This window comes from Anoplolepis gracilipes, chromosome 8 (genome assembly GCF_047496725.1).
Source record: "Anoplolepis gracilipes chromosome 8, ASM4749672v1, whole genome shotgun sequence".
NCBI lineage: Eukaryota > Metazoa > Arthropoda > Insecta > Hymenoptera > Formicidae > Anoplolepis > Anoplolepis gracilipes.
The window spans coordinates 9,915,023-9,941,031 of NC_132977.1; the positions used below are offsets into that span (position 1 = coordinate 9,915,023).

Below are 26,009 nucleotides of genomic sequence, written 5' to 3' on the forward strand. Positions count from 1 at the left end.
CTTTATTTAATTACAACATAGGTTTAAAAAATGCGTCGAGCGGTGAGTGAGACATGTAATTATTATTACACTTCGAAAAAGTCCTTTTCATACAGAAAAATAGTAAACATTGCATAGAGTGAGACACTGTAATTATTATACATTTCAAAAAAAATCCTTTTCATGCAGAAAAATAGTCAAACATTGCAAAATAAGATATTGTTGATTTGTAAAACGTTATTATTGACATATAAAACTGAAAGCGAAAATAAATTTAACTAGAGAATGAGAGAGAGAAATAAAAGTAAATTTTTTCTATTCAAAATACGAATTTACAAGTCAAAGTTCTGCTTCAGAAGAAATTTCAAAAGTGACTTTTACATTATAAAAAGGCATCCGGTTTAAATGAAAGACGAAAAGAAATATTGATGGGGAGAGAAGCATGGCTCAAGGAACAGAGGCAACGCGAAGCTGAGGAACAGGCTCGAACGTTGAGGAGAGAACGTCTGATGCATGAGATCGAGCTCGGTGCTTTAAACACAAAGCGTTATCGCACACTATGGCGGGAGATGATGATGAGAATCAAAATGTTGCAGATCGTGGAGGACGTGGAGATTGCGTGGCGCAACTTCGATCGAGCTCTCGATATCAAGGACTACAGGTCATTATAAGTGTTAAATTTATAGTTATATTGCTAATTTAACATGAAAGTTCCATTAAAAATTAAGATTTGCCAATTGGTAATTAAAAGAATATATTTTATTACTTAATATTCATATATATATATATATATATATATGTGAATATGTGTGTGTGTGTGTGTGTGTGGGGTATAAATCTTAAATTAATAAAAATATATATGCATATATGCTCAATCAGGCTTAAAAAAAAGAATCATATATATATAAATATATTTTCATTTTCAAATATAAATATCAAATCTGAAGGTGCATTACATATGTATATATTTCATAGTATTTTTTACAAATTATATATTCTTCCGAGACTTTATATATAATTTATTCGCATTTTCAGAAAAAAAAAATACTTAAAAGAACACAAACAGATTAATAACTGTTTTGAAAAAAACTCCAGTCTTTCAAAGAAAGATTTTAACATTAATGTGATTCATTGATGAGAACTTAAAGTTGATATTTCCTTGAAGAATTTGCATATTCTTTAGGAATATTTTACGTCTTTCAGGATAAGTTTTTTGATGGATGAATTAGCCGAGAGCGAAGAACAATATCAAAGAAATATAAGGTCACATACTGAAACCATAGATCGATTATTGAGGACGTATAGGGAAAGAATGCAACGCGAAGAAAACAACTATCGAGAAACCTTAAACAAAACGCTTGCCCAGACGGATGCTGAGGTCGGTAAAATCCATCGTCAGCAAAACGAAGACGAGATTTTACTACAATCAATCACTCACGGTGTTCAGCGACAACTAGAAGAATCATCAAACAATGCCAAGAGCATTGCATTAAGTACTGTTATTAATCTTGCATTACGTTAAAATTTCTCTTGCTTCGATTAATTTAACATATTTTGTAAACACAATTAAAAGTTTAAAATTAATTCATTATTCATATATTTGTGATTTAGTTAATGGACAAATTTTTATGTGAAAAGTATAAATGAATAATAATATATTTAATTTTTAATATATTAAAATAATTACATCCTCTTCTCGAAAGGTAAAATCGATGTATTTGTGAAAGACAGTAAAGATATTCGTAGAATTTCTGCGGCTCAACTTGAAAATCAATTGCGAAACTCTTGGGAAGATCTGCGACGGGTCCTATCAGATTACCAAAATAGTAAGCACGAGAAACAGTTTACATAGAATTTAAAATTATTAGAATGAATAAAAAAAATATATTTATGCATTATATATATAATTTTGATTAAATAAGTAAGTATAATCTTCAAAGTAAAATTCGATCTGCGGATCTGTACCGTACATCCGTCAAATGCAAATCAATTTTGTTAAAGTTATAGCTATTTCTTCAGCTAATTAATATAACATCATTTTAGGAACGAAAGATCGTCAAAAATATTACGAAGCACTCAAAGAAAAGGACGAGAAAGATCAGCAAGTAATCGGGCAACAATTATTGCGAACGTCGAATCTTTTCGAAGATATACGAAAGTTTCAAATCAAAATAGCAACGTACGATGCTACGGCCAAAACGAAAATTTCTGAAATTCTGAATGAACATGATTTCTTCCAGAAGGCTTATTGGACTGTGAAAAACCGTTTCCTCTCAGGTGCGTATCATTTACTTCTTTATATGATTATTTGCACAAGTTGCCACAAATTGATCAGATTTGCAACTTATATTATAAGCATTCTTTAAAATTCCATGCCTCTATTATGTACTTTTAAATATAAAACCAACTAGGCGAGATAAATTTTCACTTAATTTTGCAAAACTTTTGTCTCGTAATTTTTTATTACAAGAAAATATGCTATTATGTTATCGTTAGCTTACTAGAGATATTTTTATACTCTGTTCACACTTTCTATTAAACAAAAATATTTTATAATTATTAATAAAAACAATAAAGTCATAAGAATCTCATATTGAAAAATCTGAAACAATTTCAGAGCAAACGAAAGATAAAGACCAATTGAAGATACTGTCGATTGAATACAACAAGACGAAAAAATATTTAGAGGATCTTGTGACGAAAGGTAAACGATTGCTCGCGTTGATGCAAATCTGTAGCAAGTATGAAACGCAACGTGAAAAAGTAATTCCGTTTCCTGAGCATATGGAGCTGGAGAATTCGTCACCTCCTTTGTCGTGTCAGATTTCGACTATACCAGATTGGAACATATCTCGCAAGGTTAATTTCACTGTACAAAAGTACGTGATAGAAGTATAAAATTTTTAAGGAATATCTGAAATATAGATTGAAGATTTTCAAGATCTGACAAATTTCTGGCGACGACTCGGCTCCGCGCAAATAATCACTATGCAATTGCGATCAGAGAGGGACAGATTAAAGGACGAGGCAAATCGTTTACGCGAATATGTCAGTTCTTATATGACACGAGAGGTAAAAGAGAAGAATGAAAAATGTACAAAACAATTTAATAATTCCTAATTGTGATAAACAAGTTATATCTGCCACTTATTTTTTTATCGCAGGTGCACGTTCAATGACTTAACTTACATCACTTATCTATCTGACTGCTTGATTATATTAATACATATTGAACTGTAATTATTAGAACGGATGTAAAGCATAATCAGTATTTAATCATAATGAAACATAAGACCATTCAATGTTGGAAAAATTACATGTAATAAAATCAACGATTATACATATTTTATGATTTATGTACACAACTTTGTGACAGGTGAAAGAATAGCTCAATGATATTTCTGCCACTTCAACGAGTTTGATTGGCCATTTGGAGCTTACTAATGGCAGTCTTATATTTATTATGCACTTTAAAATAATTCCCAACACTCAGATATATATTCAAATATAAATTAACGTAACGATTTATGCCTGTGTGCTATCTGAGATAGCATCTTATTTCCTGCGAGGAATGTAACAACGCCAAAACCGAGTAAATATCGCAGCGTGATAAACATATTGAGCTGCAGCCAGAAAATGCCAAACAATACAAAGATTCCTGAAAATAAAACAATCATGGTTATATTCGCATCTGTGTATCACTACCACAACTTATTATTAATATAAATTTTTGTAGTGAATTTCGGGCTACAAATATGACGAAAGTATAATCACATTTGCGAAAACATCACGATTTGATATGCGCCCGATGAAAACAGATAGACTATATGCCATCATCTGTCAAGCAATATCGGGCAATTACGTATTACTATATATTTTTTTTATTGATTTTGGAAATGAACGATTTTTCAAATATAATTTATATTTATCGTGCTAGAGCTTTATCATTATCAATAAGATATAATCTGTTAGATATTTGACATTTACCTCCTAATCCAAAATGGAATAAAATCGCGCTGAGAGACAAAGGGAAGTTTGAAATATTGATACCGAGTCGAGCCCATAAAATCAACAATAGTAGAATTGGTGCCAAACACAAGCCCGTGAACAAATTCGATACGAATGCCGGTGGTCTGCGTTCGGGTTCCCGAAACATGTGCTAAAAGTAAAAATAAATTTTTAGAGAGAAATGCTTCAACAACAATTCTCAAATCTTTCAATTAGAAGTCAGTGTTCGTCGAAGTACAAAAAAAAATATTACACAAATACGATGATTTTGCGAATATATTATATTAACTTCGACGTAATAATCCTCTGCCAATGTTTTGGAAGTGACAAAATTATCAAAGAATCTGTCACTAACGAGCATTGGCGTATACATATAAGTACGTAAGAAAATTACCTTTATTTCCGGCTTAGTAGTATACACATCCGACTTTTGTTTAGAAGAGGCACTCTTATCGCCACCTTCCGAAGTCAACTCGGGGAATTTCAGAGTCACCGTACCAATGTTGAATCGGAATGGATTACTGATCACAGCATCACCGACGATTAATTCCATATTATATTCTCCACTCTGGTGACCAAAATTTACAGCTGCTGTTCCAACCGGCTAAAATATTATTTGCAAAATTATATAAATGTCGAAAGAAAGAGATATAATATATATAAAAGTAAAATCGAAAAATTACCATGTCAAATTTGTAAACGTGAGTAGCATCAGGCTCAGCGACGAAAAAGATTTCGTGACCTCGCTTATCACTAGTAGATGAAGAAACAGATGTAAGGCGTACAAAGGCTTGATGCACGCGCATCGGTTTCTTATTCCCCGAATCGCGCAACAAAAAACGCATGATTAGTTTCTGCTGGGAATCAGCTTCTATTTTATGTTGGAGTTTGCCCGAGGGTGATTCTGTATTTACTCTGAAATTAATGAAATCGTCGTTAGAAATTTGAGGCAATATAGAATTCTAAACGTATAACATCTAGTATATAATGTGATAAATACCTTGTAAGTTTCGGCTGAGTGGTTTGATCAGCATCGCCGGTTCCGATTTCCAAGTAGTCTAATATCGTTTCAGACAAAACTTTTACCGTAATCGTGTTCGTAACTGAAGCCGCGGTTATAGATATCTTGTAAAAACCGCGATCGGGTTTCACATTCATAAGATTTACCGTGAACAGAGTCCTATAGAGACACAAAATTTTACATTAAAATATAGAATAAAATTAATGAAAATTAGTGAAAATTGTTTGTTGAACTTCTTAACCTTAATTACATTAAAAAAAAAAAGGTTAAAGGGTTTATTCAACAATTATTGCTATGCCCCATGGTATAGCTGATATCAGCATGGAAAAGCTGATCCAGTAAAGTCATGGGGAACCACGTCTATTTATAATCAAAGGTGTTTACTTGTCTGTTGTAGATGGTTGTAAATTCTCATTGCTAAGGACGACAACGTCGTCTCCCACTCTCGTGGCGGAATTTGCTACAACCTTAGGTACAGTTGGCAGTGGCTGACCAAGAATATCGCAAACTTTAATCGTAACCAATGGTTGCTGATTAGAAATGATAATTCCTCCATCGGCCAAAGTTATGCAAACAGGTTTCTCGGAACTGTCGACTGCCAAAGTGGTTAAAGCGGATAATAAGTTTGTAACGCCTTTCGTGGTTTGAACAGAACGTCGCGAGAGAAAATAATTGCCCAACTTGATTGTTTGTTGAAAGTTTAGTGGTGGCTTTTTCTTCAATGCAGTTGATAATTTAAAAATACCATTGACAAGAAAACCTATAAGAATATTAATTTTATAATTAAAATAAAAAAATTAATTTGAAATTATATACAGATTGGATGTCGTACTCGTGATAGAAAGACCGCCCTCAAACTGCAAATACTGGCCATCCACTTCGTCAGCCTGTACCACAGCATCCTCAATACGGTCGAAAGCAAATGCAGCTGGTGCCCCTAAGTCCGCAGCAATGTGGAATGTATATCCCAAGCTAATAATATAAAAATTTTACTAAATTACTATATACTCGTAACTTGTAATATTCAAAATAAAAATAACAAGAATCTACAATTTTCAAGATATTTTGTTCAGTACTAATTACTGTCTTCATTCACATTCAGTAGAACGAAAGTTTTATTGACATCATTACAACTATACAATTAATTTTTGGATTATTAATACTAATATATATATTATTTAAAAAAAAAGAAAAAAATAGTAAGAAAAAACTTACTTCCATAAGCTGTCATCCTTCCGTAAAGCTGCCTGTATTAATTTCACTAACTTGTCAACTCTAGCAGCAGGTACCTTTTGTGACAAAGCTGTCAAGCCACTCACTGCATAATACAGATCAGAGAGTGTAGAAGTATCCTTTTGTATAACATTTGTCAATACCTGTACAAATAAAAGTCTACCATGTAATATGCTGCAGCACAAATATCATTATTTCCAAGATTTTATAAATTCAGTGATAATTGCTTTCTTCATTCTTTATGCAGTAGAACGAAAGTATTATGTAGACATCATATTATGTGTTATATAAATATTATAAACATTATTGTTTTGATTGTTAACATTGATTACCTTTGTTACAATACTTGTAGAGAACTCTTTACAACCTCCAATAGTTTTCCATGTAGAAGCAAGGTAAAATGCTGTTTCAGGTGTAATGTTTTCTTCATTGGATTTTATTAAATACTCGCAGGTGGCCTAAACAAAAATAAATACTATTAATATAACAATTCAAGACATTATATATTACAGTAAGAACAAAATATTATAATCAGAAAGACTAATCAAATAATCATGGAATCTCAATATAGCTTGTTTCATCATTAACAATTTATATATATCAAATATTTTTTTAAACATATAAAATGTTACATGTGAAACATAAATAAGAAAAATTACATGTGCTTTTGGTATAGCTTCTCCAAGGAGCTTGTATCCACTGGTAGCATAATATACCACAGGTACATCTTGTAGCTGAAATCCTGGTTCGAGTATGCTCTTCAAACGCACTCTATCAGCTACTGACAAATATGAATTTGTCGACTGTGAGACTTCTGAGAATACAGAATGTGCACATAGCGCCACTAATACTAGTGGTAGCACAGTAGCTAAAATAGAAGAACATTAAAATATATTGCATTTATTTTTTAAAACCTGATTTTATGATATAAAATATAACATACATAAATGCTTTGTACAAATTAACGTATTGTGTACTATAAAATTATTACAAAAAACAATGCATATCACATTTGCTATCAATTTTTATATTACATCAAGCGTAATTTTATTGCGCACATTTTTGCAATAATAATTAAATAACAAATAAAATAAATTAAATAAAAATAACTATAATAAATTAAGTATAGCAATAATAATTTAAAAAATAATAGATATATTAAATAATAATAGCTCGTATTCAGAATGCGCATTTATTTCTGAAATTCTATAAGTATCGTGAACTGTATACTAGATGCGTGTATTTATCGATCAAACGCGTTCTGAATACGGGCCAATATTTTGTACACGTGTTACATTTTCTAAAGCATGCTTTCTGAAATTGTACTCGTGCTGTTATCCGACGATTAATTAACCAACGCTGAATGATCAAATCTCTCGGCAGAATCGTTTCAAATAAGGTTCACAAAATACATAGTTTTAAAATTATACATTAGTTGTTAAGAACCTCGAGCAGATAATAATTAATGTATTGCAAAAATTATTTCGCCGGACACGCGGTGCGGTCCGGGCTTTCCGGGTGTTCGATCGCGTCCGACATGCAAAAGATATTGTTCCCAACAAGATATTGTTGTTCGCTATCGAATGACAAAGGAGGCGAAAATCACAAAGAGTTAACGCGATATGTACTTACGTAGAATCATGTCGAATCGCGAATCGCCTGACAACCCGGTCGCCACGTCGGACTCCCGAAGCCCAAGAACAAGATGGCTCTACTTCTATCCTCATTGCGCGTGTCAGGAAAAATGGACGATAAGAGCTAGCATACCGGAAATAAGTACCTCCACGAAGGCGGATGCTGACCGAGCAAATCGATCAATCGCTTGTGCGATCGATCGACCAGTCGAAGGAATTTTGCGACCACATCCGGCTTATTGGCGAGTGATTTTTTCTTAGAACATATATAAATATATCTATATATGTTCTAAGGATTTTTCACAAATTTATTTTGAATTTTAAAAAATACAACATATTTATATTTTGAAAAAAGAAAAAATAAATAATACTATGTAAAATAAAACTGTTACTATTTTGGTTGGAATTTTTGCCACCTATTAATTATTGACATACAATTTGAATTCTGATCTTGCTTTTTAATGCTTGAATGCTTTTGCGCGTATCGTCTATAAAAAAAAAAATTATGCTAATAAAAATGTACAAATATTACAAAATACAAATCTCCATCGTTCGAAATAATGCGATAAAATAATTGCGAGGATATAATTATTTGAATTCTCTGGAAAAATAAATGAAAAAAAGTTTTATTTCAGAACATATCTAGACTGATAATAATTTTTATATCAGTCATTACGAACAATTTTATTTATAAATTTTGAATTATATCATTAAATTACATTTTAAGATACAGCTGGAAAAAAAAATTATGAAAAATTGATATTATTTCTTATCCTTTTATTGCAGGCGGTTCCTAGTGAATGTTAAATCCTTATTATGTGCAATCTTGAAATTATAAAATCGTTATAAATTTTCGATATATTTCTCAGGGAAAATACGTTCTCGATGATAAATATATCAATAAACATTGCACATAATACGTTGCTACATAATGCATTATATTGCTCAAGCAAACGAAGAGAAATGACAAACAAATCAACAATTGCATTATAATCTGCATTAGAATTAAAATTGATATTAATGAAGTGAGTACGTACATAATAATAATGACGTGCTACCAGCCGAAAATTCGCGGTATAAAAGTGTAAGAGACAATATTAAAATAAAACAGCTAATTCTTATAAAATAATCCTTAAACATACAGATAGTGTACAGCGTAATCTGTATGAATATACAGTAATCTAGGTAAATGTAATATATGCTGTATTATATATATAGTGGCGCCTGTGTTAATAGTGTTTTAAAGTTAAATCGCTAAATTAGCTCAGTATTATCATAGCCTGATAATCTACAAATCAAGATTTAAGCCGCTCTTCTCTACTCTGTCGTACTCTATACATAAAAATGTTTGCGCAGATATAATCTTTAAACGAACGCGTTTACAAAGTTTTTTCTTGAGTAATACACGATTCTTAAATAATTGAGCTATACAAATTGAATTTGAATGGTATATCAGTTGTTCTTTTAAGATTTATGTCATATTTGCATGTAAAGAATACATTTCGATATAAAAAGATCATAAACGTATGCTACATTTTTTCTTCTTTAAAACCCAGGAAACTTAGAAACAAAAAGGCAAAGTTTATTTCGGTAATCAGTGTTGCAAATATCTAATGATATTTTCTTCTAAAAACTTTTGCAAACATATATCAAGATTTGAAAAAGTAAGTAGTTTTAAAGAGAACGAACGATATTTCGCACGATACGAATATAAATGTTTTTCTATCGTCAACTAAATTCTTTAACAAGTAAATTCTAAATTCTAAATTGAAAATAGTTAAAAGAATGAGAAGTTATAAGAAAATTACATCAAGATAACGATATGTATATGTCATAAGCGTTTTTTACGATGATCAGTAATTTCGAAAATTTCGCTATTGTACGCGCTCGCCTACAAATATAATCACTTATACAAATTAAAATTAAACGCCCCCAGGATAATTCTGCATTATTGAATTTCAATAGCTAAAGTTTTCAAATAGCTAACGTTTTATGGAAGAGAAACATGATGAACTTACAACTCTAACATTCTATGTATTATATATATATATATATATATATATATATATATATATATATATATATATATAAATGTACGATATCGAGTGCGTATGCATTCAACATTGGCCGCGCTAGATTTTGCCGCGGATTTACAACCAAATTATGCATACATGTATGTATATATATGATCAATATTTTTGATCGGATACAAGCAACGTTCTGCGATTTATGTACATCTCTGCTTGTTTAAAATACAGAATATTCACCTTAAAACGCAGTCTCGCATCGCGATACGTAATCGTATCGTGCCTTCCAATGGAAGAAAAGAAGTCGCAAATGAAATTATTTCCGTCATTTCTCCAAATCAATGGGATAGCATAATGATGGATGTGAAACAAATAAGATGTTCGATAAATGATTGCAGCATAACTTTTCAACTGCTTTCAAACATTTTTTTTAAATATTGATTTTATATCATATGTAAGATATAGAAGATAGAAATATGAATTTTATAATCACACATTCATATTAAATATATATATATATATATATATTAAAAAATTATGTTTATGCATCTCCATGTATGATTTTACAATCATATTTATTGTACATTAATTCTATATTTTTTTTTCAATTGCGATTTCTCTGGAAAACTTATCTCCTGTTAACATATCTTCGCATTCAAATTTTAAAACATAGACATCCTGTATATCCAATCTTATGTAAGAGAATTGCGGCTTTCACTAATACGGCCACAGATGTGTGTGAAGTTTTTAATAAAATATATTACAGAAACTTTTTTAAATTCGGCTTATATATATATATATATGTATATACATACCCATGTCACGCTCAGACACCACGCGTTGTGCACGACGCAATTATAATCGTCGAGTTTTATTTACCCTTTTGCTTTGGTATTTACAAGAATAATGCATACAATGTACGAATGAGAATTCGACGCATGCGTGCGAGTGTACGCACTGTGTGCTATGCTTATATCTCACTCGCACGTCGTTCATATTTTTTTTGTACCTCTTCCATAACAATAGCGTTTATAAATCTGTAGATGTATGTGCGTGCATTAGTATCTCATTAACATTAATTATCCTCGCGTTTTTATGTGCGATTCAATGCGAGCAAAATAAAGATATATTTCTGTCAAAACTTTCTTTGGATTCCTCTCATTGACACGTGCAAAACGTCGTCGATAAACACAGCGAAATTTGGAAGATGGGCAACGACGATGTTCGCATGCCTTTTTCAACGAAGTTTGTTTCAGATAGGAGAGTGGCGGATAGAAAATTGTGGAAGAAAGGTAGAAATCGTTCTTTTTCAGACGCTGATGCAAGATCGTACATCCCGTTACAGGATATCGTTTTTTTTACAAATTCGGTAATCACGAAAAATTTATATCTACATCTATATCCCTCGCTCATTGAATACAGTATGTCTTCCTGAAATATTTATTCCAAACGCGACGAATGTTTATGCAAACGTATAATTGATAATTCACTGTTGTAAAACATACGAACCTCATCTTTCTCTTTCTCTTTCTCTTTCTCTTTCTCTCTCTCTCTCTCTGTCTTTTACACTTGTAATCTCATATACAATTATTTTTCATCGCATACAAGACGCGTTGCTTTTCCACTTTGTACTTCTTGTACATTTATATACAAGTCACAATTAGGGTTTTTTTTATAGTTTATCGCTCTTTCAAACGTTTTTTCGACGCAGAACAAATAATTTCATTCTTTCGCTTCAAACGTTAACGATAATAGTATCATTAAAAATTATATTCTGGGAGTTCACCGTACCATAACGATTCAACTGGCTTATTCGGACGGTCCCTGACCCCAGCGCGATTTAGTCCTTGGAATTTTAGCGGACGACGGCGAACTATCATTATCGCTTAATTTCCGTTTAACATTTACCACGATACCAGTCTTGGGTGAAGTTTTCGAGCAAGATGCCGCATTAGAGGCATCTATTGTTGGGGGAGTCGAAGGGAACGCGGGAAAGTCTTCATCCTCGAGACCAGGCGGTTTCGGCTGTTCGGGAGCGAAAGTCTTTTTGAAGGAGTCCGAGGGCGTCGGCTTGTACGAAGCCTCTAAGACGGGCTCTGAAGAAAGCGACGCAAGAGTTTGCGACAGCGGTGGTATTGGTGCATCGTTCATCGAGCTGATGGACGGCGCCGTCAGAACGAGATTCGGGACGGGAGAAGTGAGCAAGGATGGCGGTGATGTTGGCGTAGACACGGTTGACATCGCTGACGTCGCCGCTGCCGCTGTCGCGGCAGCAACAGCGGCCAGTTCCTCCTCTGCCTTCCGGATCAGATCCAAATCGCTCAGTGTGCTTAGTGTGCTCTTGGCCTCCTTTGGAACTTCGGATGATGTTTTCTCCGATTGATTGATCCTAGAAGAAGACGGCGAATATCTTTCCGTGTTCGAGGCATAAAGTGACGTGCCAGTCGCGGGTAGAAACGACGCGCTAGGCTTAGACGGAAGGTAAGGGTCCACTTTGGAGGATTCCTGCCGCTTGACATTCGCCAGGATCTCCTGCAGATTCGGTGGTATAGTAATGTCCGAGACTTTGTCGAGGATGGGTTGGGCAAACTTGGTGATCCCGGGCGGGGGTGGTGTGAAGGAACGTGTATCCGACGGACTGTAAGCTTCCTCGCAGTCGTTGTTGGGTGGATCTAGTCCCAAACCCTGAAATAAGCGTATATAGAAAATTAGAAAGAAAATAGGAAAGTATAGATTGAATAAGAGATATCAATGAAAATCGATGTTCACGATTATCAAGAACTCGTATCATTGCCTTGGTACATAATTGCGCCACTTGATGGGATACAATCGATAAATTTATAATTTATATTTTATCAATATATAAGATTTCAGAAATGAGAACATGTAACTATATTATGCTTTTGCAGATAAAAATATATATGGAATGTATTCTCTATTTTCGCTCAGCGATCATAAAATTTCGCATTTTGTATGTCCTTTTTTTCTTCGGATATATTAAATTTTTCAAATATATCATTAAGAAAAAAAGAACTACCAATAAAAAAAGAGCTACTACTAGATTTTTACTTTAGTAAACACACTACTAATCGAGTTACAATTCAAAACGATGCATATATAGAGTCCGATCAAACTGAGATTTTACATTTAATGAATAAAAAGTTCTGGATCATTCTGCATATTCATTTTTTAATAGCGATATCTATTGTATCGTTAAATTTAACACATACACGTATTTTAATATCGATTCAATACAAAAAGAAATTTAGAAAAATTATTTACAAATTTTTACATATTCACATGCAATATAATAAACATCGATTGAATCATTTAGCATCTACTAAATAATCAATTTTTTCTAATTCGAGTATTTCTAAAAATATAAACATGTTCGATCAAGAGTTTTCTCAGAAGAATCTAAAGCAGCTCAGGATCGGGAACGTTTGGAAAAGTGAACGAATTCAAAATCAATTTTATTTACATCAAGATAAGCACAGAAAGGCGACGATAACAATAAATCGAGATTACGAAAAATGTATCTTAAGAAAATTCTCACCGGCAGAGTCGGTGTCGTTTCGTCAAGAAACGACGAGCTAATACTCTGTATTTGTTGCTTCTGCTCCTCGATTTGTTGCTTCTGTTCCTCAATCTGTCGATTCAGTTCGTCCATCTTTCTCTGCAGTTCCGTAGAATTTTTGCTGGACGATAGAATACCGGCAGCGCTGTCAGTAGTGGCTTGCAAATTGTTCATGTCGTCGTCCATCTCGCCAGGACTGTAAGGTTCATCTCCGTCATCGTCCAACGCGACTTTGCTGGGTGACGAGGTCAAGTCGATCTTGGACGATAACTCTGGTACGATTTTGCAAATCGTGGCGGTATCGAATACGCTTCGCGACATACCTATATGTGCTTTGTTGAGAGATTCCAAGGTCATTTGTGTTACCGTCGATTTCTCTTTCGTCGAGTCTAACACGGTCCCTTTATATAACATGGGTGACGAAGATGGCGGCGGCGATGTGGTTTTCTCCTTTGGTACACTAACCAACGGCGGTGTATAACTTCTATCGGATTCCTTCTTGGACGTCTTCGTAGGGACGACCGGTGGTATGGCCGTTAATCGTTTCTTTTTGTTGCGAACTATAATACCTAGAAGTAGATGCGGTCGATGTTCTTCGAAGCCAGGCCCAGTAAGTGGCAAAAGCACTGGTGGTATCGTGCTCTGACTCGAAAACGGCATTATGTAGAAATCCTTGATATTCTTGGAAACATTGCCTACGACGCCCAGACGGCTTCTACTATTTAAATAGCTGTACAGAGTTATGTATGGAATTTTCTCCTCATCGTTCGCGGCCGTTAATCTGATGACCAGGATCTCCTTCGAGCCGGTTCTCTTCATTTTCGAAATGTAATCCCAAACGGTTTCGTGACTGATTCTACCGACAACATCGACGGTATCCGGTAGATCATCCATGAGATCCTTAGCGTTGCCGCTTACCTCCTGCGCGGTTATGAAGAACTTGGCAACGTCAACCATATTGACGAAACCACGCCAGACAGTCCGCCAGCCACCTTTCGTCGTTTCCTTGTCCGTTTCTTGTTCCTTGTCTCTTTCAGGCTCCTCGTTTATGTCGGGCGTCTTAATCGTGACAGTGGAACTAGGTTCTCTGTCCGATATGTCAGAATCGTTGCCATCGATCGTATTCGTCGTCGCTTCGTCTTCTATGTGTCGCCAGAGGCGATCTTCAATCGGTTTCTCTGCAACTGGCGAAGTTTCCTTCTTTTTTTCTGTCTCCTTCTTTCGTTCCTCTTCCTTCTTATCGATATCCTTGGATTCTCTGCTTTCACTACGATTTCTCTTATGCCTGTCCTTTTCCTTCTGCCGGCCTCTTTCTCTGCTCTCCTTTCTCTTCTCCCGATCTTTATTTCGATCTTTATCTTTCTCGCGCTCTCTATCCTTGTCGCGTTTGTTCTCTTTATTTCTAGATTTTCGTTCTTTGCTCTTGTCTCGCGTTTTGCTGCGATCCCGATCACGACTATGTCGGTGTCGGCTGTGGCTTCTGTCCCGTCGATCTTTGCTTTTGGATTTTACATTATCGCGTTCTCTGCCTCTCTCCTTATCCTTCCGTTTGCGTTCGTCTATGCTCTTCGATTTTTTCGTGTCCATTCGCGATCTCAGCCTATTAGCCTCCTCCTTATCCTTATCCTTCTCCAAATCATCAACCGTGGAACTTATGCTATCGCCGCTGTTCAACGCGGTAACGATATCCTGCACTGGCGTCTTAGGATCAACATGATCAATTCCACCGTCATTCTCGATTATCTGCTCGCCCTTGTGAGTTTTCACGACGATTGACTTGGCCTGAGCCATTAGATCTAATTCATTCTTCTTTATCATCTCCAACTGATGTTTAGTCTCCTTTTCTCGCCACTCAGCCAATTCCTGGCTGGCCATCTCATCCGGACTCAATCGTACTACCGCATCTGGCGTCAAAGAGCGGTCCGCGATCTTTCTAAATAATGTCAGATTCTTGGTATCCTTTATGTTAAACACAAGACTTCTGTACTTTGCTTTATATTTAGAACCTGTGTCCTTGAAATATTTATACATTTCAAGCTCTATGTTGAAGGCCAAGTCGGCAATTTCTTCGTCAGTTAATTTCAGATCTTCAGTTTCCTTTATACGGCTAGACAATAATTCCGTCAACGTTTTTCGAATATTTATTCGTATGGGTTCTGCCTCTGGTTTTTTCACTTGTGTCAGCTTCGTTTGTTGCTTTAATTGGGACGGCGATGGCTTTGTTTCTTGCTTCTTAACCGGCGTCTGCTTTGGCGTACCCGTTGCTTTCAATTGTGTCGACGTGACACTTTTCGGCATTGCCGTCTTCAATATTATAGGGCTCTTTCCCGGCGTCGTGGAAATTATTGTCTGTTTCAGTTGTGTTGGTTTAGTGCTCGGCGACACATTCACTTGCTGTGTAGTGGGAATTATTGTAATTTTTTTATTAGCTGTTAAAACAGTTTGTTTCGATCCAGCTACCTTCGTATAGATCATCTTTGGTATAGTTTGCACTTTAACTGGCTGTGTCGTTTTTACCTGAAAATACAATTTGCACATTTTCTTGTTAATTTCAAACTCTTATATTTACATAAATCTAAATAATCAAATAATACAGCTTTTATATATTTTTTAGCTCTATATAGAATGAGTCATTTAAAGTGTTACAAATTTATATGTCAGAAAGTACGCTTTATACAAAAAAATGTTTTAGATAAAAGTTGTTGGCTCAAAATGAAAAAAAAAAAATGCAATATTAGTTTGACTTTAAGCGTATACCAAGGTAGTACATTTAAAGGTCAATCTAGGTTTTTTAAATGAAACTATCTTAATTTTTTTAATAATGTATACTTTCAGAAATACAAGTTTGTAACACTTTAAATGACTCACCCTATATAAGTGTATGTGTAATTATATACATATATAATTAATAATTATAACCTATTAATAACTACACTTTTAATTTACTTAATTTAATTTTATATTTTGTACATACAATTTTTCCAGATGTTTGAATTTGTGTGACAAGCTTTCCACCTATCTGAAGCGTATTGATATTATTAGCTCCTATCACCTCAAAAGTTGGATTTTCTTTCAACCATGTTCGCAAATTAGATCTTGTAGGAGCATCTGCGCCTAAAATAATGATAATTTATTTTATATTTTAATAATATTTTAAATAATGATAATTCATTTCATATTTAATGTCACATTTAAATATATGTTTCATATTTAATTATTTTATACTCAAATATATGTACAGTCAAATCTCTCTCTATTCTAAATTTATCAAAAATCTTTTTATATATTCAATCTCCATTCTTATTCAAATAACAAATATGCATAATAATAATACAAATGCATAATAATAATAATGTGCACAATTAATTTTAAGAAAAAAAAGTGGATAAAAGTATATAATTTTAATATTTAATATCAACTAAGTAAAATAATTTATGTACCGGTAAGAAGTTTGCCACTTTTTCTGTCAAGAACTACTACTCTAGCCTCAGATTTTGCCTTAGTAGTTTCTGTTAAAGGGGATTTTGTGGATTTTGATCCCGTTGGTACGGGTTTGTCCTTAGTCAAAGTTTCCTGAGCGTGTGCGAGAATACACGCGTCTGAACAATAAATGCTGGAATTTCTGGCTTCCTTCTTACATACAACACACTGCATTGTACCAGAAACTGGAGTAACACCACAGTCAACAGAAAGACTCGATACAGGTATTTCTTTCGATAACACTTTCTGCGATACTGAATTCTCATTCACTACTTCAATTTTTGTTTTTTGTTTTCCAGATTGTGAATTCGACTTCGCTTTCTCCTCTTCAGCTTTCTTCTTTAAACAATTCGGACAAACCCATTCTATACCTTTCTCTTCCATTTGTTGACCTATCGTACATATGTATAATATAAATTTTAACTAAATATTAATGTTTCGTCTCGTCTTTTAAAAGTAGATTTGGGAATACTTACCCATAGCCTTACTAACGTGTACACATTTTCCATGGAACCAGTCTTCGCAGACATCACAACATATCATAAATCGATTATTATGCGGTCGTTTGCAAATACACCATAATCGATCTGGATCATCTTCTGAATCTGAGTTGTCCTCTTCATCCTCCTCCTCATCATCATCATCATCTTCTTCGTTTGTTTTTACTTCTTCTTTGTTGTGTAATAATTGCTGGACTTGTGGACTATAACAAACATTGTAATCAAGTATTTTAAATATTATAACCTTTAAGTAATTATTTGATTTCCAGCTATAATCAATTTATAAAGTATTATGAACAGCAGCAGAAATCAGCTTATAGTAATATTCATTTCGAAATTCTTAAACCTTCTTTACATCTAATAAATCTGAGTATTATAATTACAAATATAAAACTTTCATTTCCTGCTATTTTCTTTTTTGAGATTATTAGGATTTTGATTATTAAAAGTCAAGTTTTTTTTCGAAACCACATAAAAAATATTTATAAAATGGTTTAGAACAATACCATATAGAAATTATTTCATCAGGGGGATTTCTATCCCCTTGACAGAATTATTACATGAAATATTCTAGAGCGAAACTGATAAATTTAATTTTGTTTTTTAAATATTAGATCATATCTTGATAATGAAATCGAATCAACTCACATTATATAAACATTTTTGCATAGAATAATCTCTGGAACACGCTGACAAAGTTAATCGATTTCGCTCCAAAACATCTTGTATATTATCACTTAACTGTGATTGATGGTCAGTTTTAAAACTATGTTATTAAACCTGATTAAGAGTAATGTAAACATAATTTATAGATTTTCTATATGAAAATTATTGTTAACCAGTCAGAAAAATTACAACAAGAATAGACATCTTCAAACAATATAGCTATCTTTCTCTCAAAGTTAAATCCCCCCCAGCGTTAATGCATCCTGCTTACAGGAGGCATGAGACTAACTTAAGTCAGAGCCTCGTATCGATCTACTATCTCGAAATTCCAGTGTATTCGATTTTATACATTATTTGACGCCCATCAATCACAAATATATAAAATCGAGCTTACCTAAAAAACCAAATAATCACCCATTCCAATGCATATTATATACATTTATCATTCAAGCTCCCTTGTGCATATCAGCTGTTTCATTTGTGAAATGTTAATAAAATAAACTTACGTAAATTTTTCTATCTTCTTTATCGGTTCGGGATTTTTCTGAGGTATCTCAGTTTTGGCTTGTAATCGTTTACTTCTAGTTGCAGGTGCTTCAATGGGTGGTAATGTAATCACACGACCATGCCGAATGATCTGAATCGGCTCTTTATCATCCTTTGAAGATTTCTTACTCGTTTCTTTCGGACTATTTATTTGAGTCTGTATCGTCGTTGCTACTTCTGCTGGGTTGGTTAATTCTTGTTCAGATGTTACTAATGTAGGCATAAGCATGCTGCTTGAGGCCAACGATTCTGACACAGGTGGTATAGGATCAACCAATGTAGTCTGTAGAATCCATATATTATTCGATATATGTATATAATATATATTAATCATATACAATACAATAAAAATAAGAAAAATAATTTTAATTATTTTTATTTTCAAATATTTTTGAGAGAGAGAGAAGAAAAATGAAAAAAGAGAAAAAGGATTGTGCAGAAAAGAAAAATATAAGATATTAAACAATATAAACAAAATATTAAATAATAATCAAAAATAATCAAAAATTATCTGTATGCTCCATCGAAAATCAAGCAAAAAAGAAACAGAACTTAAATAATGAGATTGGATTAGAAAAAGGATAATTTATTTTATAATATAAAACTGGTCCTTGGTTAAAATATTATTGGTAATAATTATGAAAATCTTATAAATGCAGAATTGTTTATACAAATTGGTAATCAAACTATTACAATTTTTAAGATATAATATTAAAATAAATATTTAATTTATAAATAAATATTTATAAATTAGATATTTTTATTAATGTATTTGTCAATTTATTAAAATATGTGTGCGCGCGCACGCATTTCTGTGTACATAAATAATACATGTAATGTAAATCAATATTTCAATGTTGCGTTAAAAAAATAAAGCAATTTCTTTGTCATCTAAACATATAAAATTGATAAAAATTAATGATCAGCTAAAAATTTTATAAATATTATAATAATAAATATTATAAAAATAGAATCTTTGCATACTATTAATTCTGTTATTTTTAAAATAAATAGAATAACAGAATCTTTATAAATACTAATTCTATTATTATGTATTGTGTGCATTATGTATTTATTATTATCTTATGTTTTTTATTATTTATGTACTTATTATGTTATGTGTTTATGCATGTACATGTGCAGATGTGTATTTCTGAAAATTTAATATATTTAATTAATAATTATTAATATGTTTGAATACCAAAATAATTTTTAAAAATTGTATAAACTATTTAAATTGTTTATCACTATTGTATGTCTTCTATTGTATGAACAACAAAAAATATTGGAAACTCGTGTGTAGACATCAGGAAAAAATATGTAAGCAGACTAGAGAAAATATGATAGTATGGAACGACAATATAACCCAGTAATAGAATGGTTCCCTACTGAGAGATTTAAAATTAACTCTTACGATGTACACATAGATCAATTTTATCCATGCAATTTCTAAATTATATTACTCAAAAAACGAATGATCGTGGAATAGCCGCGCCGAGCCTTAAAAAAGTTGTTGGATAGGGAAAGTAAGGCATGAGCGGGCCGCGTCCTATGGCAGTCCGCACAGCGAACAAATATTGTACTGGTCCTTAAAGAGCCACGTATACACTTTACGTATATTTTTCTGAAGATAAGTTAATTTTTATTTTCTTATGAATTTTATTTATTTTCTTATAAAATCTTACTTATTGAGTATTTTTAAAAACGTTTTCATTAGTTTAAATTTAAAAAAATGGTATATTTTTTAGTGCAATATGTCGGTACATTCGATAGAAGAAATATCGAAATATTATCTAATGATACATATATGATAAATGATACAAATTTTAGTAATAAAAATGTTTAATATAAAAAAAAAAGCATTTATTATTTAAAACCTGATTGCATTAAAAAATTACGACTTTTCATGTCTCAAAATTAAGTATCAAATTTTAATTCATTAATATGATATATTTTTTTTATCATTCTCTAAGATTTTAACTTCAATTGTCTAATGGTTTCATTTTTTTAAAATCACTTACTTAAAAGTTATGATTTTTTTTCCATAACAGTGCACTTAAGTTTTCTACTTCACATATTTATAATAATAATATACTTAAACAAATTATTTTTCAAATTTACTATTTCAGTTTTTATTTAGAAAGATAAAAGAAGGTATATGAATTTTTTTCAGTTTTTTATAACGTTTTTGCTTATTTACAAACGCGTCAGACATAATATACCGACGTGTACAATCTAAAGGTATCAAAAATAGCTATACACAGTAAAGGTTAAGTCTAACCCAGAGTCCAAACATTCTCTTATCTGCATACATATTCTTTTCACGCACATATAATAAATATATTTATTTTTAAAGTTACTTATATTAAATATACATATTTAAATATATGTTTTTACTTTTTTTGTTTTAGTAAGAACATATATTATATATTCATGCTTACATGTTCAGGTAAATCGTCTGTTAATTCATCTTGTAACAGTAAAGCTTCAGCTAGAAGTTCTTCTTCATTCTTTCTAGCTTCCATTTCTAAAGTAGCAAATAATTCTTCTCCTTCAATCTCACCTTTAACAAAACATAGAATGCATTCATAAATTATTAGTCATATAATATATAGTATTTAGAAAAAAAGAAACAAAATTTTAAATAGGGATTGAAATAGATTTATAAAGCAGATACCATGTAGACTTAATCATAAAGAATAGGGTGCAATTATTATTATAGAGAGCTGTATAAAAAAAAAAAGATGTATGCTAACATTTTCATCAGTACAGTATAAATTAATGATAAAACTTACTACTTTTAGAAACATGATTTGAGACATGAGGTAGTACCACAGGTTGACTAATTCCCTCTGATGAAGTAGTATTTGGCACTAAGAAAACATACGATAGCATCGCAAAACATAAATTTCACATAAGCATACATTGAGCCCTTGACAATATAAAATAATATAAAATGTGCAAACAATGAGAAAGTTCAATAAAAAAACATCAGGAAATATTAAAATATGTTTAGAATGGCATCATCTTTTTTAAACAAGGAAATAAAGAGAAATAAAATAATAAGAATGCAAAAATGTCATATATTGTAATTGTAAATGTAGAGATAAGTGATGGTTTTATAAAAATTACTTGTGAATAAATAGGAAACAAACTAATAGCACTAGAGGAAAATGCGAAATTATAGAACTTTCCTAAGATGTAATTTTACCTGAATCCAGTGAAGGTTGCAATTCTTCAAGAGGTGTCTTAATTTCCGATTTTTGTTCATTCTCATCTCCTGGTACTACATTGTTACTCTCATCGAGATTCAATTGCGCTTCTGACTCAACAGATTGTTCTAAAATATTGGATACTGTCTTTTTATTATTAAAATTGGAAGCAATATTTTGTGCTATATTTGAACCAGCACAAATGCCAATATCCAATGAAGTGCCTGCTGCCATAGAAATTGTCGATAATCCAGGTGTAGATACCACTGTTGCAGAAGGTGTTGTCGGAGTTGTAGGTGTTCCAGGGTTGTCTGCGATTTTTCCATCGCTATTTGAACCAACACGTCGGATTATATCCGGTGTTGAGAAAAGCGCTGGACCTAAAGCATCCACTACATTTCCCGGAACTTTCCGATTATCTTTTTTAAGTTTTTTCGCACCTGTAACAGAATGGTTTGGCACTTAAAAGTGTAATTTAATGAAAGATTTTTTTAAATCACTTTATGTGATTAAATAATTTATATAATACTTTTAATTTGATAATATAGTTAGAAAAGCACGTACTATCCATCGTTTTGTTCTCTAAGGACTTTGCAGAATTTTCTTCCCCTTTTGAAAATAATTCTATGCTAGCATCGGATTTTCTTTTTTCTCTTTTTAAATCAAATTTGATTTTTAAGGGAGTACTACCAGCCACTGAAGAAATTTTTGGTTGCTGCTGCACTGACAATCCTTGATTCACAGCTTGTGCAGATTGCGATTGTGGCACAGGTTGCTGTGTCAATGTTGCTTTTACTGGGGAAACTTGCATGTTTGGACTTATCGTTTTAGGTGTTACCGATACCAATTTCCCATCTTTAGTAGCAAAGAACTTTGTACCTGTTTGGTTCACAGATTTTCCTTTTGGATACATCATGGGTTTTTTAAGTCCGATGTTCTTGAGTTCGTTCGGTTTCATCGGAACTTGTTTTTGAACAAAAGTAACTTTTTGATTACTTCTTCCTTGACCAGGTTTGGTTAATATCATATCGCCTTTAATCATATTGGCATTAATTAAATTCGCTTTCACTTGATTTGTTGTTTGCAGCGGTTTCTCGTATGCCGCTTCCTCAGACGGAGATGCTTCCACATATGGTAATTCCTCCTTTTTCTTTCCACCGAGAGTTTTGATTTGTCTCTTACTCTTAGTTGGACTAAATCTCTCTGATAATATTGAAATTACATTATATTATTCGGCTATTAAATCCATCACATTTTTATCAACTAATTTTACTCACCTGCTCTCTCGTCTTTCTCAGGAGTTTTCATTGCATTAACGGCAGCAGCCATTTCCATGTCTAATCGTCGTACCTGTTCCATATCTAGCTGTTTTTGACCTCTTCTTCGAACAGCAGTCATGCTACCACCCCTTGTAGTGAGACCTTTTCGTCCTCCTCGAGCTTTGGCATTAGATCTCTTAGTTCCACGAGGGCCAAAATCCGAATCGTTATCATTATCAGATGGTTCCGATTCCGAAGATTCTGTGGATGATTCTGTGATGTCATCATCCTCTTCTTCCTCGTTATTTCTATCTTGTGCTATAAACATAATTAATAAATAATGAAATTACCTCTTAATATTTTTTAACAGTAATTTAAAACTATTGTTAATAGTAGGATTAAAATTAATACCTTTAGTTATGCCATGCTGGGCATTTGTTATATTTCTTGAGGTAAGATGATGTCCTGGTAATTTGGGTGTTCCAACTATGTTTGTATTAGCTCTAGAAAGCCCTGTTACATTTGAAGGTGTAGACACAGTGACTTTACGTATTGGTCTATTCATTTGTTTGCTCTGCAATGGTGCCTATTAATAAGATATCACATTATTAATCTTTTACATCATAATAATATTCTATTATGTAATAATGATCACTTACGCTCACATTCTTTACAGTAATCTTGCCCTTAACCCCAGCATTTTCTACATCATTAACGGATGACGATACAACAGTCGTTCGAGGAGATTGATGTATATATTGCACATCATTAGAATCAGGCGAATCATCAACAATTGGTAAGGGTTCTCTTGGTATTGGATCATTAGGTGACAATCTGCTTGTATAACAATGATCCAATTGTATACTATAACGTATGGTATTCTGTTGCTCCTCTACTGACAACATATCTAAAAAAATAAATACAAATAGAAAAGTTCCAAAATAAACCAACATATACTAAATAATATTAAAGAAATGAAAGGTGCATTTGTGCATAATAATTCGAATTTTGCAGATGTTGACGAGACATAATCAACAATTGCTAATGTAAACTAAAGACTCCTACCTAGCATTGCAATCATAAAAGTTTAAACTTAACAAAAAAAAATAATATACAAAGTACCAAGCATTGCAGTGACATTCTCCCCGAGTATCTGCTTTGCCTCTTCACTTTGGAGAGCTGTCTCTAATCTTTCCAACTGTTCTGGATCCATCTCCATAAAAGGATCTACCAACCCACCCGAGTCGGTATTGGCATTGGCGCTTACCGAGCTCGCTGTAGGAAATGACGGTGGATCTACAGTCAAGGTTATATCCCCATTTTCGATGTCTGTCTCAGTTTGTCCAAGTCTTACTACGCTAACATTAGCAGTTGATTGGGTCACTGCAAAATATCACATTAAATATTATACTTAATTCGCTCTTCAATCTCGTCCAATCTTAGCTTATGATTCACTCGTAGCCACTTACTTATCAAGTTCTGTAAAGTCGCCTGGTCAACGGATAAAGTTCCATCATCGTTCACAACAATGATTAACGTGTCATCCTTCTTCTCGGAGTCGCTTTGCGGCTCGACGATATACGTGCTAGACATGTTTGCCTTATCTGCGAAATAGATCGATCAATCAACAATAAGTCAAACAAGATGTCTCGCAATTTCCGCGAAACATTCGATCATAGACACCAGATTCGAGGCCCGGTCGCGTACGTACGCACAAGCGTATAAATACGTGCTGCAAAGATACCGCTTGTGTGCGTAAGCGAGCGGGTGCCCAAAATCTGGCATCTCTGGAGATTCGATGAATCGCGGGAAGCGCGGTTGAGGTTATGATTACCTGGGCGCGCCAAATTGCATTCGAATAATTATCGACGTTTCTCGTGGACTCGGGGTATCCTCCTGCTGCTGCTGACCGGACGCATATCTTCTTTCGCGAACCCGGATGACGCGCGAGGTCGGTTTTGCCGGAAACGTTGCGCTTCCTCGTAAAAAGTTCACACCGCCAATCTCGGAGATTCTAATGACCACTCTACTACCATTTAGGTTCTTAGGTATTGCCTATGACGTTGCCTGCGCACAAAAAACGAAAGTGAGCTACCCGTACCCGTAGCCCGTAAATCGAGACGAGCACCTAGACGGTTAGGGCACGCGCGCGGAAATCGACGAGGAATCGAAGAGCCTGGGCGCGCCTCCGCCTCGGAATATGTCTCCACTTCTTTGTGCCTACTACCCTAACGGGTAAACAACAGCACTGTCGAGCACTCGCAGGCGGCCATTTTGCTTGACTCGCGTTGAATAACGTAACGTTTGCCCGTCATTGTGTCGACGACGACGACGACGACGGCCGTGGAGCTTACCCGCTCTCGTTTCTCCCGTTTGACGCTTTTGTGGCCAACAAGATTTTCCCCGACGACGCTACGAACTCGCAAAAAAAAAAACTCTTCCCCGCTTATGTTCGCGATAACTCAGCGATCCATTGCGTTGTCTTCCGCGAATTGGCGGCCGATTACCATGCGCGAAATGTACAGATATACATTGATATACACTGATTACACACACCCTATATATATATAATACGTGACTCACACGTACACATGTTGCGCGTCGCGTGTTGCGCAATCAAACTCAAACGGCGCGCAAATTCAATTGTGTCAAGTACACGCGCCAGTTATAAAATCTGTTTTACAAGACAGTGTTATATTTTAATATTTTTGTAAGAAACTTATTATATTTAGAAAAATGTTGCGTACAATAATTATCCTAATTTCTTGTAAAAATAATGATGTAAATATAAAAAAAAATTGTGCCAACTAAGAATAAAAACTCAACATTTTAATTGAAAAAACTGTTCCAGAAAATAAATGTTTTAA

At 33.4% G+C, this 26,009-nt stretch overlaps 3 protein-coding genes across 5 annotated transcripts; 1 reads left to right on the top strand and 2 right to left on the bottom strand.

Annotated features, from left to right (window-relative positions):
* The first annotated feature begins 284 nt into the window (after window positions 1-284).
* On the top strand, window positions 285-3,099 carry LOC140669027 (dynein regulatory complex subunit 2). The gene is made up of 6 exons (XM_072898456.1): window positions 285-640; window positions 1,183-1,472; window positions 1,683-1,805; window positions 2,023-2,256; window positions 2,597-2,838; window positions 2,905-3,099. Exons 1-6 carry the CDS (start codon window positions 408-410, stop codon window positions 3,097-3,099), a joined length of 1,317 nt encoding a protein of 438 aa, XP_072754557.1. The 5' UTR covers window positions 285-407.
* Window positions 3,066-8,022, bottom strand: Ostdelta (oligosaccharide transferase delta subunit). The gene is made up of 11 exons (XM_072898455.1): window positions 7,874-8,022; window positions 6,901-7,109; window positions 6,574-6,699; window positions 6,224-6,384; window positions 5,841-5,980; window positions 5,393-5,768; window positions 4,988-5,167; window positions 4,671-4,902; window positions 4,382-4,591; window positions 3,967-4,138; window positions 3,066-3,637 (listed from the first exon to the last, which is right to left on the bottom strand). The coding sequence occupies exons 1-11, from the start codon at window positions 7,881-7,883 to the stop codon at window positions 3,492-3,494; spliced, it is 1,962 nt and encodes a 653-aa protein (XP_072754556.1). The 5' UTR covers window positions 7,884-8,022; the 3' UTR covers window positions 3,066-3,491.
* A 615-nt stretch (window positions 8,023-8,637) lies between these two features.
* Window positions 8,638-25,685, bottom strand: Pps (protein partner of snf). 3 transcript variants are annotated; one of them, XM_072898448.1, is made up of 17 exons: window positions 25,497-25,685; window positions 24,977-25,209; window positions 24,612-24,746; window positions 24,265-24,525; window positions 23,802-24,049; window positions 23,554-23,728; window positions 23,161-23,460; window positions 22,448-23,086; window positions 21,883-22,323; window positions 21,467-21,544; window positions 21,113-21,240; window positions 18,632-18,954; window positions 17,436-17,662; window positions 16,920-17,351; window positions 16,454-16,593; window positions 13,459-15,996; window positions 8,638-12,587 (listed from the first exon to the last, which is right to left on the bottom strand). In XM_072898448.1, the coding sequence occupies exons 3-17, from the start codon at window positions 24,733-24,735 to the stop codon at window positions 11,712-11,714; spliced, it is 6,930 nt and encodes a 2,309-aa protein (XP_072754549.1). In that variant the 5' UTR covers window positions 24,736-24,746; window positions 24,977-25,209; window positions 25,497-25,685; the 3' UTR covers window positions 8,638-11,711. The 3 variants fall into 3 exon arrangements, with proteins under 3 accessions (XP_072754549.1, XP_072754548.1, XP_072754551.1); XM_072898447.1 differs by having other exon boundaries at window positions 25,271-25,685; XM_072898450.1 differs by having other exon boundaries at window positions 21,113-21,234; window positions 24,977-25,685.
* Window positions 25,686-26,009: the final 324 nt, after the last annotated feature.

Excerpts from the sequence above, each read along its gene's own strand:
- Ostdelta (XM_072898455.1), bottom strand. Across the intron at positions 5,981-6,223 it reads AAGGATGACAGCTTATGGAA|CTTGGGATATACATTCCACA; the intron begins GTAAGTTTTTTC and ends TTATATTATTAG. Across the intron at positions 4,139-4,381 it reads CTACTAAGCCGGAAATAAAG|CACATGTTTCGGGAACCCGA; the intron begins GTAATTTTCTTA and ends TTTTACTTTTAG.
- LOC140669027 (XM_072898456.1), top strand. The coding sequence starts at position 408 with ATGGGGAGAGAAGCATGGCTCAAGGAACAGAGGCAACGCGAAGCTGAG. Across the intron at positions 1,473-1,682 it reads TGCCAAGAGCATTGCATTAA|GTAAAATCGATGTATTTGTG; the intron begins GTACTGTTATTA and ends TCTTCTCGAAAG. Across the intron at positions 1,806-2,022 it reads CCTATCAGATTACCAAAATA|GAACGAAAGATCGTCAAAAA; the intron begins GTAAGCACGAGA and ends ACATCATTTTAG.
- Pps (XM_072898448.1), bottom strand. The coding sequence starts at position 24,735 with ATGTCTAGCACGTATATCGTCGAGCCGCAAAGCGACTCCGAGAAGAAG. Across the intron at positions 24,526-24,611 it reads GACTTTACAGAACTTGATAA|TGACCCAATCAACTGCTAAT; the intron begins GTAAGTGGCTAC and ends GATATTTTGCAG. Across the intron at positions 18,955-21,112 it reads CAGACGATTTACCTGAACAT|ACTACATTGGTTGATCCTAT; the intron begins GTAAGCATGAAT and ends TGGATTCTACAG.